The 16,918-nt window shown below is 42.2% G+C and overlaps 1 protein-coding gene across 1 annotated transcript in view; it reads left to right on the top strand.

Moving 5' to 3' along the window:
* shank3a (SH3 and multiple ankyrin repeat domains 3a) overlaps nt 1-16,918 on the top strand; it is a gene marked incomplete at its 3' end in the record, with an annotated part of 136,045 nt that overhangs the window by 66,264 nt on the left and 52,863 nt on the right. Inside the window, exons 12-13 of the mRNA XM_084555486.1 lie at nt 8,819-9,000; nt 9,375-9,398. Coding sequence (XP_084411612.1) covers nt 8,819-9,000; nt 9,375-9,398 — 206 coding nt within the window. The remainder of the gene's footprint in view (nt 1-8,818; nt 9,001-9,374; nt 9,399-16,918) is intronic.

Here is a 16,918-nt window from a genome sequence, read left to right as displayed (position 1 = left end):
CCTTGTGATTATATACTTACTTTGATATTTAAACCGAATTTCCAAAAGCATAAAGCCCCATGTGATGTGACCTAATCACTTGTTAGTCACCAGGCAGCATTCTGCATCTTATTCCATCTGTTACCGTCTGCTACTGGTGACAAACATGACATAACATCAATCAGTGCAGAATGTTGTTTATTTATTCATGCATCAATCCCTGGCACACATGAAAGTTGTTTTACTGCCCTGTAAAGTCATCTCGATCAGAGATGGACGCTGATTTGAAAATGGAAATGCATGTTTTTAAAATGGTATCACATTTATAGTGACAGGCTGAAATACTGATCTGTATGAGGACACATTGTATTTGGTGTGGCTGTCGAGCAGCCCAGGTGTTAGGGCATGATTAGGTTGTCAGCCATAAACAAACAGCCCTATTTATGTGACATGCTTTGTCCTGCTGGGAGAAAAGAGTCAAATAACATACTTGAAATCCGTGTGAGCGTTTGTGTCTCAACATGTTAGTATGGCCATGCGCACATGACTGTGTTCAAAGCTGCTTGCACAGGCGGGAGATAGACAGATGGAAAGGGGCTAATAATGATTGCCATTGGGACCAATTGAAGACTGCCAGTCTGTGAGAGTGTATGGATGTCAAGTTGTGTGAGAGAGAGAGACTGAAAGACAATGGATACATTCTAAAAATTAAAGCTATGAGTAACGCCATTGGATGAGCCGCTCAGTTCAAAACAGCTTGTCAGTGGACTGATACATGAATCAACAGATGTAGCTGTGCTGCTGGGTGCTGGAACAAATCTCCCCCCGTGTACCCTGAACCATTAGAGCAAACTGCACAGTAAACTGTGTGTCTGATCATATCTCAAAGCAAAAGATTAAACTGGTTTACCGACACTGGGTTTGTTAAGGTTTTTATTATGATCATATGTCAGCACAAGATCGCCGTTGCCACACACTGTACGTGAACGTATGTGTGTTTGTGTGCTAATGTCTGATGGGAATTGCATTATAGATATAATACTCTCCTGTCACTTCACTCCATCCATCAGAGACACACTCTCTCCCGCTCTTGTGCCCACATACACATTTTTTAACTTTTATTCTGTCTCTAATACACCCATGCACACACGTTCACCAGTACACATCACAGGGAACTAAACAGATCTGCATACGTCTTCCAGTATCAAATAGTATTAGTAGAATAATAGTATTTATTTGTATAGTATAAGGAATTAATGTAGTTTATTAATAAAACTCACCTTCCTGATTTCTATCATACATGTTTTGTCCCATAATGGTGACAAATTAAGTGCACCATCCTCCTGCTATATCTGCTACCGCACTGGCATCAGCATTCACTGACTGAGACACACATCTTTTGCTTTGTCAGTGTGCTCATTGTGAACAAGGTTGATTATACTCAGAAAAAAAAAGATGGAAGGGAAAAAAGAATATGAAGGATAGCAGGTTTATTGTGTCCCGGCCAGAATGGCTTTCTGTAGAAAGAGAGTTGAGACCTTGTTATTCAATGTGTGTTACCTTTACACTGTGTATTAAAGTGAGGAGAATTTATAAAAAGCCCAAAACGAGCAGCTGGTCTCCATGGCCAGAACCTGCACCCGAGTGAGACTGATGCTGTCCTTGAATATTTTTTCTGCAATATTTCTACCTCCCTCTCTCTGTTTCCTCGTTCTGACCTTCTGTTTATGCCCATGGTAACTCTAGAGGCATTATGGGTGCCAGGGGAGTGTGAAATTAGCTTGGCCGGTCAACAGCCCGCCCAACGGCAGACTCCAGCAAGTTCCTGTGGAACTCGCCGTCGCCTCGTCCTCCTCACAAGTGTGCACTGCTGCCAGCGCTCCATAGCTTGGCCAGCCTTCAGCAGAAAGTTTAGATGGAGACAATAAAGAGGATACAGATAGATCAGACAGGCTTATTTAGACTGCATCTAAATAACAGAGCTTAGAAGGTCACTAGTGTGGATATGATGGTCACTCCAGCTGACTCAGTCGACCGTATCATAAGAAGTGATGCTGCGTGTTAATATGATAATATGGCAGTTTATCTGAAGAAAGATAAAATTCATGAGAGGTTAATTGGCTACTTAGCATCAGTGTGTTGTCAATACAAAGAGATAATTAAAATACATTGTCTTGCCAGTGTCAGAAATTGTACACCTTCACACTTAAGGCTCATTTAGGGTACAGCAGGACATAGACGCTGTAAGCCTACGCTGGTGCGAGCCACTTGTGCGTTCATCAGTCTGGCACGCTCTGTAAAAACGCCGCCCAAACGCTCGTTGCTGCTGTGTCTTTTTTGTCCGCCGGGTTCGGCGACTGAAACTTTTGCCGAAGACGAGTCATTCAAATGTCTATCTCTCCGAACCTCCTCAGTTAACCTTTCCTCCATATGTTCCATCTTCACTGGTCCGAAACAATCAATTTGAAAATTGTGGAGATGGAGAAGCCGCCGGAAATACTGAAGCGCAAACACGCTACTGCCAAGGGGACCAGTCACAGCTCTTGCGGTCTGCGACGCCGTGACACGTAGTTACATTTCTGGGGAAGTGCACGTCAGCAACGGTGTAGGGTAAACCGCCTATTAGTAATACATCTTTGTTTGAAGAAAATCTTTCAAACTAACTGACAGGCATTTTATGAGTGGATGAGTGTTTATTATTTTGCTGAGTAGAACTTTTTGCCAAGTTTCTTTCCAGTTGTATTTGTGAAATGGACGTTTTACCAGTCTACTGTATATCAGGTGAAAACATTTAGGATAGCCACAACCTTGTCAAAGTCAACCTGTATTATAACCACGTGTGTTATGTAGAAGGGCTTAATGCCAACAGAAGGGTGTCCTGTTCTATTTACCTTTCAATTCTTTGTTTGTCTGTCTCCTTCTTGCCTATTTCTCAACCCCTATTCCTCCTTTCTTTGCATTAGTCACAGTGGTGCTATCGGTGGGAGAATTATTCATGGTGTCTTAACACTGCCACAAGGCCGGAGCACATGGAGAAGGCAGAACTAGGGAATAAGGAGAGGAGTAGATAGAGTGTTTAGATTTTTTTGTCCTACCTGTGGAGACTGTTTGACTTTAAACTTTGAGACATCAATGGAGGGTACAGGGCGGTGGTACTCATCTTTAATAGTGATTTATTTGACAATTTATTCTCTGGCTTTACTTAAAACACTAATGCTGTTTTTGCTGATATGGACACACACAGTAAATCAACATGACATTTTCATGTGACACGTAGTGTTTAAATATGGCAGAGGTTATATTGTTACATCAGAATGCATGTGATTAGATCTACCTACCTATTTTGTACTGAAAATGTGAAAAATGCATAAAAATATCCTAAATAAGTAAAAAAAAAAAATGGGAAAAAGCATGAAACCAAAACAATATATAAAATGGGCTGGCACAAGGGTATCAAGAGTCATTAATTTCTTAACAGACAACAAACTGCCGATCCCTGGTTATGTAACATAGTAATACATTGCGTTGCCACTGATTATTGACAAAAAGACACATTTGCATTAATGGGCTCTAATACAGCTTAAACCTCAAAAAAGCCCCAAAACTACAGCTCTGTTGTGCTGCTATGCGGCCAAGTTAATCATTACCAACTTTCTGCAGTTTTCCAGAAGACGCCTATTAGCATCAAGTAACACTGATAACTTCTTCTAAATGTTGTGACAGCCATTAAGAATAAACGCACATCCATAAAATACCTCAACCACTCTAAACAATCTTCTGCCTCATCTTCACTCTGGTACAAGACTTCACCGCAGTGGTGGCAGTTTGATAACCATGGGAGCCTTGATGTTCTCCTTGCCAGCCACATCCTCCAGCTCTTCCTGAGGGATTCCACCGCGTTCCCACGCCAGATTGGATATGTAATCCCTCAAGCATGTCCTGGGTCTGCCTCAGGGTCTCCTTCAGTTTGATGTGCCTATAAGGTTTCACACCAAGCTCCTTCTGCATATCTTAGCCCTTCACCTTGTCCCTGAGGGTGAGCCCAGAAACCTGTGAAGGAAACTAATTTTGCCGCCTTGTTTTTTTTTTTTGTCAGTTCCCAGAGCTCATGACCACAGATGATGAAGGAGGTGTTGAAATGCTGATCAAAAGAGAACCTCACTTTCAGGTCGCCTTTCACTGTGACAGTCAAGAAGTACAGCTACAGTATTTCATTTTATGCACCACATTGATGAGGACTGTCAATCTACTTTGTCTTAGGGTCACTTGGGAACAAGGCCGCAATTCTTTCTTTTCAGCTGGGAATGAATTGTTTATGGCTCTCTTATAACTGTATTCAAGGACTGACAAGGCTCAGAACAAGGCTTTAACTTTCCGTATTCCCTCTGCACACGCAAAAGAACACCCTTTGGGACTTTGTCAGTAAACGTCTTGAAGTCGTTTAAAGCTGGAGCCACTTTGAACACCTTTTCACACATCTGTAGACTCAACTGCCCAACATAAAGACAAGGGATCTACACGGTTTCCAAGCCTTGCAGCTGTAGTTCGATCAGTAGAAAGCCCCAGCGGAGAACAGCTTCTTGGCATCATGGAAAGGTGAAGTGGTAATATTTTAGTGTGGTGCTGGCGTATTGAAAAAACAGTATGAGCCAAGTGGTTCGTTTAGTCGATTTCCTCCCCTATCGCAAATTGAGCAGCAGTTTGACCCTTTCTTCTAATTTAGCTTAATGGTAAAGCCTCTGCATAACATAAGCTGTCTATGTACAAACAGATTTGGTGTTCAAGACCTCAATATGTTCTGCCCAATGAGCAGAGTCTACATTCTGCTTCCACCTTGATAGCCATAAACACGCCCACGTTGGGCAAGAAAGAATGAGAGAGCATTTATTCATTCATGTGCAACAAAGCAAGGACAAACTGATGATCATTAGGATGCAAAGTGTGATGCTGATTATGACTGAGTTTATAATGAGTTCATCTCACCTTAGAGAGCTGGGCTATTTGAGGAAAAAGCCATTTACCTGAGTAGACAAGGCAGTCATGTGAGAAAATGCTACGCCGAAGGAGCTTAGTTTGATAGCGTCTGTGAAAGTGGCATTGAATGACATTTGCTGTTGCATCTTTGGAGTTATGTAGCCATTTCACACGAAAACCCAAACTGAACCAGCTAGTCTTATTATCAAGCTGCTCAAATGGTAAACGGGCTCATTACTCCTAATTAAGCACCTGATAGTCGGCACACAAACATTTGCTCTTTAACAAACTTGTCTTCATCATAAGTATTTGGCTGCTTTGTGCAACTTAAATATTAGATACATTATATATTCATGCGGCTTTTGTTTATTTTGATGTTTTTATTTAATTTTTTTGCATGCTCACATCATAAAAATCACCATTTAAAAATCTAATTCTAAGCAATTATACCACTTTTTATTTTTTATTTACTTCCCATACAATATACATAATAAGAACAAGTGTACAGTACATTTCCATCTTCATTTTTCTCGTAACCGTTTACTGTGTTTGTGTGACGTATAAAATAATACCAGGAGTCAAGGTCACTCTTGTCTGTGTAAGCTGAATTAATGTAACCACATCTGATAGCTGCAGTGCACCTTTTTACAATGAGATTCCCTGAACAGAGAGAGAAAATCAGGACGTGTGTTTTAAGGTAAATAACTTCTGACTCTTACAGATATCAGAGTTCATAGGATTGACTTATCAGGGCATTTGTTGGCTGTATTTTCTCTTCTTTTATTGACAGTTGCCATCGTTACAGAGGCCGGGCTGGTGTCCTAGGAAACGATGGAGCTTTTGTAATAGACTGCATTAGAAGTTTGTGTATATGTGTGTGTACTTGTGTGTGTGTGTAATGGATCCTACATGTGTATCTTGTTGAAGCCACTCTTAATGAGGCACTGTGAAAGAGAAAAGGATACAGTGAAACAGAATAGGCAGCAGCACAACTTTGCATATAAGAACGGCTAATTATATGATTTAAATTCATCACGGCAGGGGCGTGTTTACAGTTGAAATACATTAGATTTCTTATTTATCTGGAAACACTGATATATCGATTACTTTCTCCATCCAATATCCAACAGTAAAGTATTAACAGCAATAAAAAAAATAAGCACGTAACCTTTTCAAATATACAACACTGGAGAAATTCAAGTACGCTATTTGACATGTCTCTCTTGAGAGCAGATAAGTAAGAAATCCTTTTTTTTTTTTTTTTTAAACTTCTTGGTCACTATAACGACAAAGAAGAAGACTCTGTTCTCTGCTTTCATTTGGTCCAATTTCAGAGTGACCTTAAGATGCTTACTGGTAGACTCCTCCAGTGAGCTGTTAAACTGTGTTGCAGCCAGAATGACATCATGGAGACAACAACACAATCTTTGCAGTAGTAACTTGGTTCATATTGAAAACGTAACCGAAAGAAATCATTTTTTTCTACTGAGATTCTCTAAAATGTGATATTGGAAATTTAAAGTAAGCAGTAAATGTACAAAAATCAAAGACATTAGGTATGCCAAAATACAGAATTATGGAATTTTGAATTTCTGACACAGTGGTGATTAAGATTTCATTCAATATTTTTATCTGATATGTTGACGTCCAGTTTTAGAGGCATCCAGCAGAGCAAAAACAAGTCAATTAAAGGCATGAAGGGAGCAGAAACCAGGTCCGCCCTCCCCTCTGTCTGATAACATGTGTCTAGCCTGCTATCATCAGCTCAATTGCACAGAGCAGCTGGGGTCAGGCTGTGTACACAACCTTACCGTAGAGGTCTAACGGTGGAGGAGGCAGAGGCAGAGTCTCTGCAATGTATATCCTTTAAGAGATCCATGTTTCTGACATCTGTGTCATTCTGACGTAGACTCATCTCCTCGCCTCTCCAGCCCTCCCACCCCTCCTCTACGTACGCTGCTGATGTTCAGAGTCAGGGCTCTGATATTAACATGCGGCAGCCATCCCAGCTCCTCAGTCCCCGCGGTAATTGGAAAGCCGTCAACAAGCCGTTGTTTCGATAGTGAGGGGGACAGAAAAGGAGAGGCTGGGGGAGATGAGGAAGGAAAAGCAATAGAGAGTTGGAGCCAGGAAGAGACAAATAAGGCTGGAGATGAGGAAAGAGGTAGACAGGAGGATTGAGAAAGAGGGGGAAAGGGCACAATCTGGTGAATAAAAGAATGAAGGCTACAAAGTGACCGATACAGTGTATTAAGGGACAATTGTTAAAAGAGAGAAAGCAAATGAAAGGCAGGTGGACAGGGATGAAGGGGTTTAGATAAGTCTTTGAAGTAGATGTTGCAGAGAATATCTGTTCAAGGCATAATCCAGTCACTTATTACTGTGAATGAACAATGCACTGCCGGTATTTACAATAGATACCTGCAAATCCAAGATCAGGTAAACACAAACATAAATTGAACAAGAGTTCTGTGTGTTTTTGATGTACTGTATGTTGAAAAAAAAAAAAAATGCTTGAGGGAAAGCTTTGACAACACAAGTGGCAAAATGACGCTGAATGCTACCAGTGGTGGCAATGTAGTGATGAATGAAGACTAGGCGGAGCTCTGCTGCTGTATTAGAATTCACCGCCAGAGAGAGAGGAGGAAAGAGAGAGAATGAAGATGCAGTGCGAAGAAATGTTGAGGAGAGGGATAAGAGGGGGGAAATGGAAGCGAGAGAATGAGAGAGAGAGTGAGAGAGAGAGAAGGAGGGGATTCGAGGCAAAGGGAAAGAGGGAGGAGCGACAATTAAACCAAATGGGCTGGAGCTTTTTGCCCCCAGCCCTACTGCACACAAGCACACACACATACACATACTCGCACAGCCTGCCTCAGGGAGCCATGGCGCATGCACGCTCTCAGGCAGACAGGCAGAAGGAGATCAATCGTGCTATGGGACCAGTGTGTGTGTGTCAGCGATGTGTTAGCGACATGCTGGTGGTGGCGTATGCCACGCTAGTGGAGGTGCAATGTTAGAAGGAGTGGAGGGGGCTGTCTGTGTATGTGCCTGTGCGCACAGCTAGAATGCACATAGAGGGCTTGTGGTGTGTGAGTGTGAGCGAGCCGTCAAAGGGGAGGGGAGCCACGGAGCGCAGCAGCAGCAGTAGCAGCAGCATTGCCGGGGTGTGTGTGAGTGTGTGTGAGCGAGCGTGTATGTGTGAGGGGTGGAGGGGAGAGGAGAGGCAGACGCGGCGGGACTCCCGGGAGAGGGAGAGGGAGCGGGAGTTGGGGAGCAGACCCAGCCTCTCTCCTCCACAGCAGGAGAACCAGGACCCAAGGACGAGGCAAGATCTGTAGCCCAGCCTGGAGCATCTGGAACTGGGGACGCACAGGGGATTGCTGTCCCTCTCTGAAGGGGACTTCTGCTGGAGCCCAAACTCAGGATGTGTTTGAGTGAGGGGGGCTTCCAGACAGATCTGACAAACCCACACAGAAAAGGAAACAGTGCAGTTCCTCTTACCGTTACATATTTCTGCTTCTACCTCGATTAGGATGCGAGGGAGAGGGGAGAGATAGGAGAGGGTGAAAGAACGCCAGAAGGATATTATCATTGCTATTAAGGAAGGAAGAGAAGGATTAAGAAGAAGGAGGAGAGAGAGAGGTTGGGAGGAGTGCACTCTCCTCTCATGACTCTCCCAAGGAACACTTGACTATTGGCTGTTGATTGGCAGGCACTGGGGCTTGTTTATGAATCCCTCCCTGGCAACCATAACTACCAGGGGGTGTCACCAGGTTGCTGTCCCGCTGACGACCATGTCGGTGACCACGGGCTTCAGTTACCAGCTCCCTGGAATCACCACAGTAACATATGTGTTTGTTTACAGCCCCGGCTCAGTGCAGCGAGACCCAAGCCCACCTCATCACACCCCTCCAGCACTGACAGGCCCCCGCGGGCCCAAACGGAAACTCTACAGTGCTGTCCCAGGACGTACTTTTATAGTGGTCAAGCCCTACACGCCACAGGGAGAGGGAGAGATCCAACTTAACCGTGGAGAACGGGTCAAAGGTAGGGTTTCTACTATCATTTGTGTTACTGTGTGTGTTTGATTCACTCTACCTACAGCTCTAACTGCTAATACTTGACACAACAATTCTGTATTTTATAGTATGTCAGCAACTTTTCATCATCACCACTTGTGACAACAACATTCCCGTGCTTTCATTATCCTCAGATACAAAAGACAACATTACATCAGTACTTTATTGGCTGCAAAGCAGTTCTCTCAACCTGTAGGTCATTTCAGTGATGTTTGAGCTTGCCATTGCGCTCTGTCAGTTCATTAACCTTTTGAATGTGCTGTTTTCTGCTTTACATCATGGTGCAGGTGCTTTGCTTTCATGTGTTTGTGTGCTCTTGTCTCCATCCATGCTTCACTCAAGACTATGACTGTAATGACGTAGAAGGTAAACTCCGTAATATTCTTCTCTCCCTGTACCTCTCCCACACACCTCAGTGTGTCAACCCTACACCTACAGAGAATCAATTAGTTCTTGGCCCTGTTTGAATCCACTTGAGATATGTGTACAATCTCAGAATAAATCTGCTTACTTCAAGGAGAGGGCATGCAAATTCAAACAGGTCCCGTGTGCTTTTGGTTGTTGGTATGCATACGTATACTGTGTTCTTCCTCCTCCTCCTCTCTGAGAGTGCTTCCCCCTGAACACACACCTGCTTTTCTCCCTCCTCTTATCACCTGTCCACAGACACCCAGCTCCACATTGACCTCACTCTCCACATCCTGCCACTTCACATACATCACCGTGGATCAAATCCACATTAGCTTAATGGAAACAGTTCCCTCATGTCCTTAGAAAGGCCGGAGGGGGGAGGGGGGGCCACACTCATGCTGAGACCTCTTATGTTCCTTTCAGATCTACAGAGGCACAGGAAGTACAGATTAAGGGTCAATTTGGAATTTCAATTTGGATTTTGTGTAAACAACCACAACACACAGATACACACACTTATCTCATATGTCCTCATTCTCAAAAATACACAAACAGCACATTGATACTAGTCTGTAATCCACCAACCAGAGCTCTTCTCTCTGTCTGTATACATACCGGAGACTTTTTCTGTCTTCCTGCTTCTCTTACCTTCTAAATGTTTAACGGCAGACCTCTCCTTCCTAGTATTGTGTCTATTTTATGGACACATTGCCGTCATTTACACAAGAATAACCAAAACAGACGACATACAGCTCAGACAAAACTGTTCAGACTCCTGTTTCTGCTGAAGAAAGCCGAAGGATCCGGCATTGCCTGAAACTGTGATGCATACTGATGTTAACACAAATGTTATCGTAAATGTGATGACTCAACAGCAGCCCAGTGTGCCTCCAACTACTGAATGGATCTGCTGTCACTGGTTTTTCTGTTGGTGCAACTGAATCCATAACCCTGCCACTAACGTGAACACTCAGTGTTTTGCCGGTCTTTCATGTTGGCCGTAGAGGAACAAGCTTACAGTGGCATGGCTGCCAGCACCATGGCAAAGCCAAGTAAACCATCTGGCTCTGTTACGCAACACTGACCATCATATCCATGACTGGGTTGCATTGCGATGGCTTCTGCAGTTGTGGAATATAAATTGTGAGCTGATGTCAAAATGGTTATTGAACAGCTTGAAGGCTAACTAGTTCATGTTCTATTTAAAAGTGTGTTTGTGTTGGTAACTAAATTCTTTTTTTATTTGTGAATTGTACTGCATAGTCCTGGTGGGGAATTACTAGACCTCCTTATGCAGAGGCTTAGCTTTCTTTAGGCATGGATGACCCTTGGTTTTATACATAATGCATTTCATCTAATCTGCATTCGTAAATGGGCGAGTTGCTAATAGTAATAAGGCTCTTTCACAGTGGCGGACGAAAAAGGGTAAGCCCAGCGAAGGAGGGGAAAATACAGAATATTTTTCATCTCTTCTTCCCTCACTGTCTTGATTATGGTGACAAACAAATCAAAACATCTACACCCTCAGGGATCCTGATTAGCTCCAAGTCAAGACTAGTTTGTCTGTGCTTATGTGAATTTTGTATATGAAGCAAAAATCAGCAGCATTATTGGTACCCTAAAGCAAACTATGATACTGCTTCTGACTGCAAACATGTTGATGATTCAGTTATAGTTATTAGCCTGCCACCCCCAACTCCCCAAACACATTTAACTGCCTACACGTTCATCTCTGTCTTCCTGTCGATGTCCACTTGTTAATCACCAGCTATACCAGAGGAACATCTCTATGACGAGATCAGACTGGGTAAATCTCACTAAGTGATTTGTCTGTTTGTGAGTCTGTGTGTGTGACTTGAGGTAGCACCCATGCTTACATATGTGAGCGTTAGCTTTACTTTGATTAGCTCGTCTTTTAGTAGGACAGATTGGTGGCCTATTGGGGCGTAGAGTATTGTATGCTGTGCAAGGAAAGTGTTAAGGCACTATGTAGTTTAATGAAGACCAGATTGCTATGGGAGTCATATTGTAGTTCTCAGCAGTAGACTGTAGTATATTCCCAGTCAAGTGTTCCTATCATCTATTTCAAATGGAAGGTTACTGAAATTTTAAGAATTGCTTAATAAACTATTTTTTTTTTTCTACTTTCACTTGTAGTGGCGGATGACTATCTGGACTCAGATGGTAAATACAGTAGATTGTTTTAGTAACACTTCCCATAGTACCTAGTTTTATATAAACCCCACAGCTGAAATAATGGATGCTAGACTGTCACATCACTTAACTAATTCAGTACATTTGTCTTAACATGAAAGCCTTGATAGTGTGATTGTTCGTTGTTTTTTAGTTTTTTCCTTGCTCACTGCCAGATATTCATCACAAATCATGCAGGATAAGTTTCAAAATTTGATAAAAGCAAGCACTTTAACCTGCTTCATTTTGCAGCCGAGGAGTGCTTTTAAATTCTTTCATTTTAGGTAGAGGGAGGGGTCTTCCTCAATTATTTATTGGTTTTGTACAGCATGACAGTTTTCTGGCACTGTGCTAAAATGCTCAGCTCTATGATGTGTCCTGTTAAGATGCTGCTGGAGTAACATAATATAGGAGTTAGTGCAATGGTGGGATAGTCTTAGGAATTTAACTGTAGACAGTCATTACATATGGTACGTTTAGGTTTTAGTGTTGTGATTTTATTCCTTTATTTACTCATTTATCAGTATTAATACAAGTAAATGCCCTGTAGTTGACAGTTCATACACAGACGACGCTGATGAGTATGCTTATGACGTTGATGACGAATATGATGAAAATGAAGGTAATGTTTTATTGTTATTGTTTATTGTTTAGTGTTATTTTTTTGAAAGAAGGATGACAAAGTGGTTAAATCTGTAAATTGTTAAGGAGACACAACTGTTTCCGCAAATAGAAGTTGTAACTCTTGGAGTGTGACTGATGTAGTGACTTCAGTGTGTGATTATGTTAAGGATTATTTTTTATAATATATTTATAATATTTATTTTTATAAAAATGACATAACATGTAAGTGTTTACGGACATTTACGGTTCTTTAAGGGGCATTGCTCCACTTATTCATCCTTCATATTTGTGTGTACTCATATGCAGTGTATACATACCGTAGCTCCCAAGCATAGCAGTAGATGAGCCTTAAATGTGTGCTTAGTTTCACTGTCTGAACGCTTTTATCCAACAACTTTTATCCATTTTGAAGAATTGCTTGGAAAAGCTCCCAGTCTTCACTCTGTGATTGTCAGTCTATTGCTTTGTTTTCTGGGATCAATGTCTCTAGACAGCCTTCGTCTAGACAAACAGCCCTGCTGTCCACCATTTAGCAGGGTCATCCGCGTCCAGCTCTCCAAGCAGACTGTTAGTCCTAGGTAATGAGATCTGTTTGTCCTTCCGCACTCGCTGATTGTCGCTGGACCACAAGACTAGCATGCACTTGGTATCATGGTGTGTTTGTGGGCTTGTTTTTGATCGTGTATCTGTGTGCTTATGTCATTGACTGTGGTTGAAAGAAATGGATGCTTCCAAGATTATCAGATTTTGTGGTCTGCCTGTTTGTACAAAGGTGTACTTGTGTATTAGATCATGCTGTCTGTCTGTGTGTGTGTGTGTGTGTGTTTGATGATCCCTTTGGTGCGCTCCATTAATAGGCCCCCTAGGCACATCCTCGCCCCGTCACCTTCTTGCGTCCCCTCTTCGTAGTCATTCCCTTGCTCACTCCAGTGTTCCACTGTTTCTGCTCTTTCCCTCCATTGATGTAATCTGATCTCATCATCTGGATGGACATCTCTTGAAAGGCCACTTATAGTCACCATGGTAACAAATGGGGACACATGCCACAGTATCCAGGTCAAGCCTTTTGCACGCATGCATGTACACACACACTGTATACACCTGCTCAAGCATAACACACAATTCCAGATGATAACACAATTCACTGAGGAACACAAAAACACATTTGCGGGAACAAATGTGCGTGTCAACACGCTGCCCCGCCCACAGGGAGCATTAACTGCACGTTCAAGACATTCTTCTCCTCAACAAGGTGACACACTTAAGAGCATGCTTCCATAACAGTGTATTACATCTCCTGCACACACACACACACCACATACACCTCCAAACGCCATTATAAATCTTGCGGACAGCCATGAAAATGAAACCAGTGCAAGTAATGTCGAGATTAGACATTCACAAACATGATTAATGGGGTTTGGCCGCACCCAATGTGTGCAGAATATTAACACTGCTGTGGGCAATGAAGGGTACCTGGGCCGACTATAGGGACTAAAATACACAAATACACAACATATAGTGAGAGTTAATGGATTACTCTAGGTATACCTATACACAGGCCCAGAAAGCATCTCTTACTGCATGTGTTTCGTCTTTGGGAATACACATAGTATCTCAGCCATTCACTAAAGAACGTATACTGAGCCCTACCATGGAACTGCAAATGCTTTCAGTTTCAGCCATTCTCTAGTGCTTTATGTTGTCCAACAATAGCTACACATTCAGTATACTGTATACACATTACAATGCATTTGTGTTTCTGATTAGACCAAGAGCCAGTAGCTTCTACAAATGAAACGGTGCACAGTTCATTATGTTTTTGATTACACAGTTTACTATTGTTAACACTAAAATACATATGCATCTCTCTGTTACCAAGCAACAAGTACTAAGTGCGTTTTACAGTCATTGTCATGTCATTTTAAGACTTCAGTTAGTTACTAAAATCCATTTGGTTCTTGAAAATAATAGCCATTTACCTGGAATTCCTCCATTTTCTCTTTCATCTGTATGTCAGGCTGGATGAAAGCCTGTGTTCTAAGTGATGAATTTAGACTAAATATCATTGTTAGCTTCCCACAGTGAGCTTAGGGCAACTTAATTAGACTGTGTGGTAGTAGCATGAGGTGAAGCGTGTGTGTGTTTCTGAGCATGTGCAAGTGTCTCTCCACTGTTGCTTGGTGGTGTATTGTATGTCTGCTGTGTGCTTGTCTTGTGCAGCATAGCACAAGTAATTGCCTCCCACCAGTTAGATAAATAGCATCCTTCAAGTATTAAGCAGCCAGCTGTCCTAATAACCTAAACACATATGGAGGAAATGTCTCTCTCTTTCTGTTTTTCTTCCTCTTTGATTCCCATGCAAACTATACCATACTATATATATATACACACACACCATCAGGCATAACATTATGACCACTGACAGGGGAAGTAAATAATATTGACCATCTTGTGACAATGCAGTGTTCTGCTGGGAAACATTTGGACCCGGCATTCATGTGGATGTTACTTAGACATGTACCACCCACCTAGACCAGACCAGGCACCCCCACCCCATAGCAATGACAATCCTTGGTGGTAGCAGGCATCCCAGCAGGAAGCAGCCTGACACAGACACACACACAAAAACGGTTTAGGAACAACTCAAACAACATGAAAAACAGCTCAAGGTGTTGACCTGGCCTCCAAATTCACTAGATCCCAAACTGATCACGTATCTGTGGGATGCACAGGAACAAGCCTGATCCTCAGAGGATCCCCCGCTCAGCCCATAGGACCCAAAGGCCCCCACTAACAACATCCTGTTGTCAGACACCACAGGACACCCTCAGAACTGTTTTGGAGGAACAAGGGAGACCTACATAGTATCTGGAAGGTGGTCGTAATATTATGCCTGATTGGTTTATATACTCTCTCTCTCCGTCTCTGTATACTTTATTAACACAGTGTGAGACACAAATAAATTATGTCAACCGTCTGTGACCTGCTGATCTGTCAACATATGCAGCTTTTTTTCAAAATTGAAAGGAGGTTGTATCTCAAAACTAATGTAGATGGCTATTCACCTTCAATTAATTCTGTGGGACAGCATCCAAATATAAAACAATTCCAAACAAAAGTGCTGTAGATCGGATCCCGGCATTCATTTGGCATTCTTTTATAAACATAGTATTGATGTTTCGGAAATTGCCTTCAGAAAAGCCAGAAAGTATTTTGTAAAATATATTGATTGCTGAACTATGATTTTTCTCACCACTTCAGATAATAAAAGATTAACGAGAACCTCAGAGAATCGAGAGTCACACAACCTGTGTTTGCCAAGGATTTTATTTTCAGATACTAGACAGGAAAAACCCCAGAGAGATGCAGCCACATTCACTGGTAAATGTTTATACAAAACAGAAACAATGATAAGACTTTCTATTGGAGTTTGTATGTGTGTTAGCAGTTTACCTGAAAAAATACTCACTTCACTCAGAGAAATGATCACTGATTACAGGTGCTTCCCACCAGCCCTCTACAACCCATCAGGCAAAGGTTTCATTCATCTTTGATATGAATCATAGATGTGAGTTAGCCACACTGGAGGTGAATAAAATGGATTGCACTTGAAAAAGTATATTAATATCCATTGATAATATGTTTTCCTTCCCCTTGCACGAGCCCACAAGGGAGGCATGAGAGGCTACGATACTATTAAATAAAACGGTGTATTGTGTGAAGGCACATTTGAAGAAAATTTGTTAGGGATGAGGGCTTTAGAGTCTGTGCCAAAAGTTCCTCAGGTGCAATTAATGTCATCTCAAAATAGACCTGAAGCTAGTCAGTTTATGAACAGATTTCGCTCGCTGGTCATTCATATTGTTCCAAGCTGTGTACGTGTGTTATTGATACTGGACAGGGTCACAAGCCTAAGGCAAGGACGTTGCTGTCCAATCAGAGCAGCAGCGGGGTGCAAAGTCCTGCCCACGCACCTACCTGCTCCCCGCTGAACACACCACCTGTCCTCCTATTACACTCTCATCATTTCCTTTTTATTTTTTTTTTAGTTTGTTTTCCTTTTTTGGTCTGTTTGTTTTCCAAACATCCCCATATGGTGCACCCTGGCTGACAGGCTCATCCCACACTTACCCGCTTAGTGAAATTAAAACCCATGCTTGCCTAACATACATCTAACTTACTGAGGCAAGGCCTCATACAAAATGCTAATTAGAAACACAGCAGAAACAGCAGTTGCAGAGTTAATCAGTGTATGAATAAACATGAACAGGAACACGGCTGCATAAACAGGAACCATTGACTGATTCAGATACATATTCAACAGAAACACTGATATGCTTTTGACTAACAATCGCTCTATCGTGTATGGCGTGATGTGCACTGTTGGACTGATTCCAGATGGTTTTCAGCAACAGGCATTTTCCGTTCTGCTCTTTTCAGTCACGGGCATGAAAATATACATGTTAAGGTCATGTTAACGTCAAGTCTGACACCACTAGGCCCACATCTGGTGGTGTCAGAGAGTGTAGCTGTTAGCAAATTTTAAGGAACCTCGTGTCTCTTCTCGGCGTGGATGCTCTTTTCCTCATGCATGTAGAGTTTCCCTGAATTTTAAAACAGTCAGACAAGATTGGACCTTTTTTATGGCTTCATAT

The sequence above is a fragment of the Chelon labrosus genome (genome assembly GCF_963514085.1).
Source record: "Chelon labrosus genome assembly, chromosome: 11".
Lineage (NCBI taxonomy): Eukaryota > Metazoa > Chordata > Actinopteri > Mugiliformes > Mugilidae > Chelon > Chelon labrosus.
The sequence above is the reverse complement of the archived record's forward strand: the minus strand, read 5'-3'. Positions and strand labels throughout refer to the sequence as shown.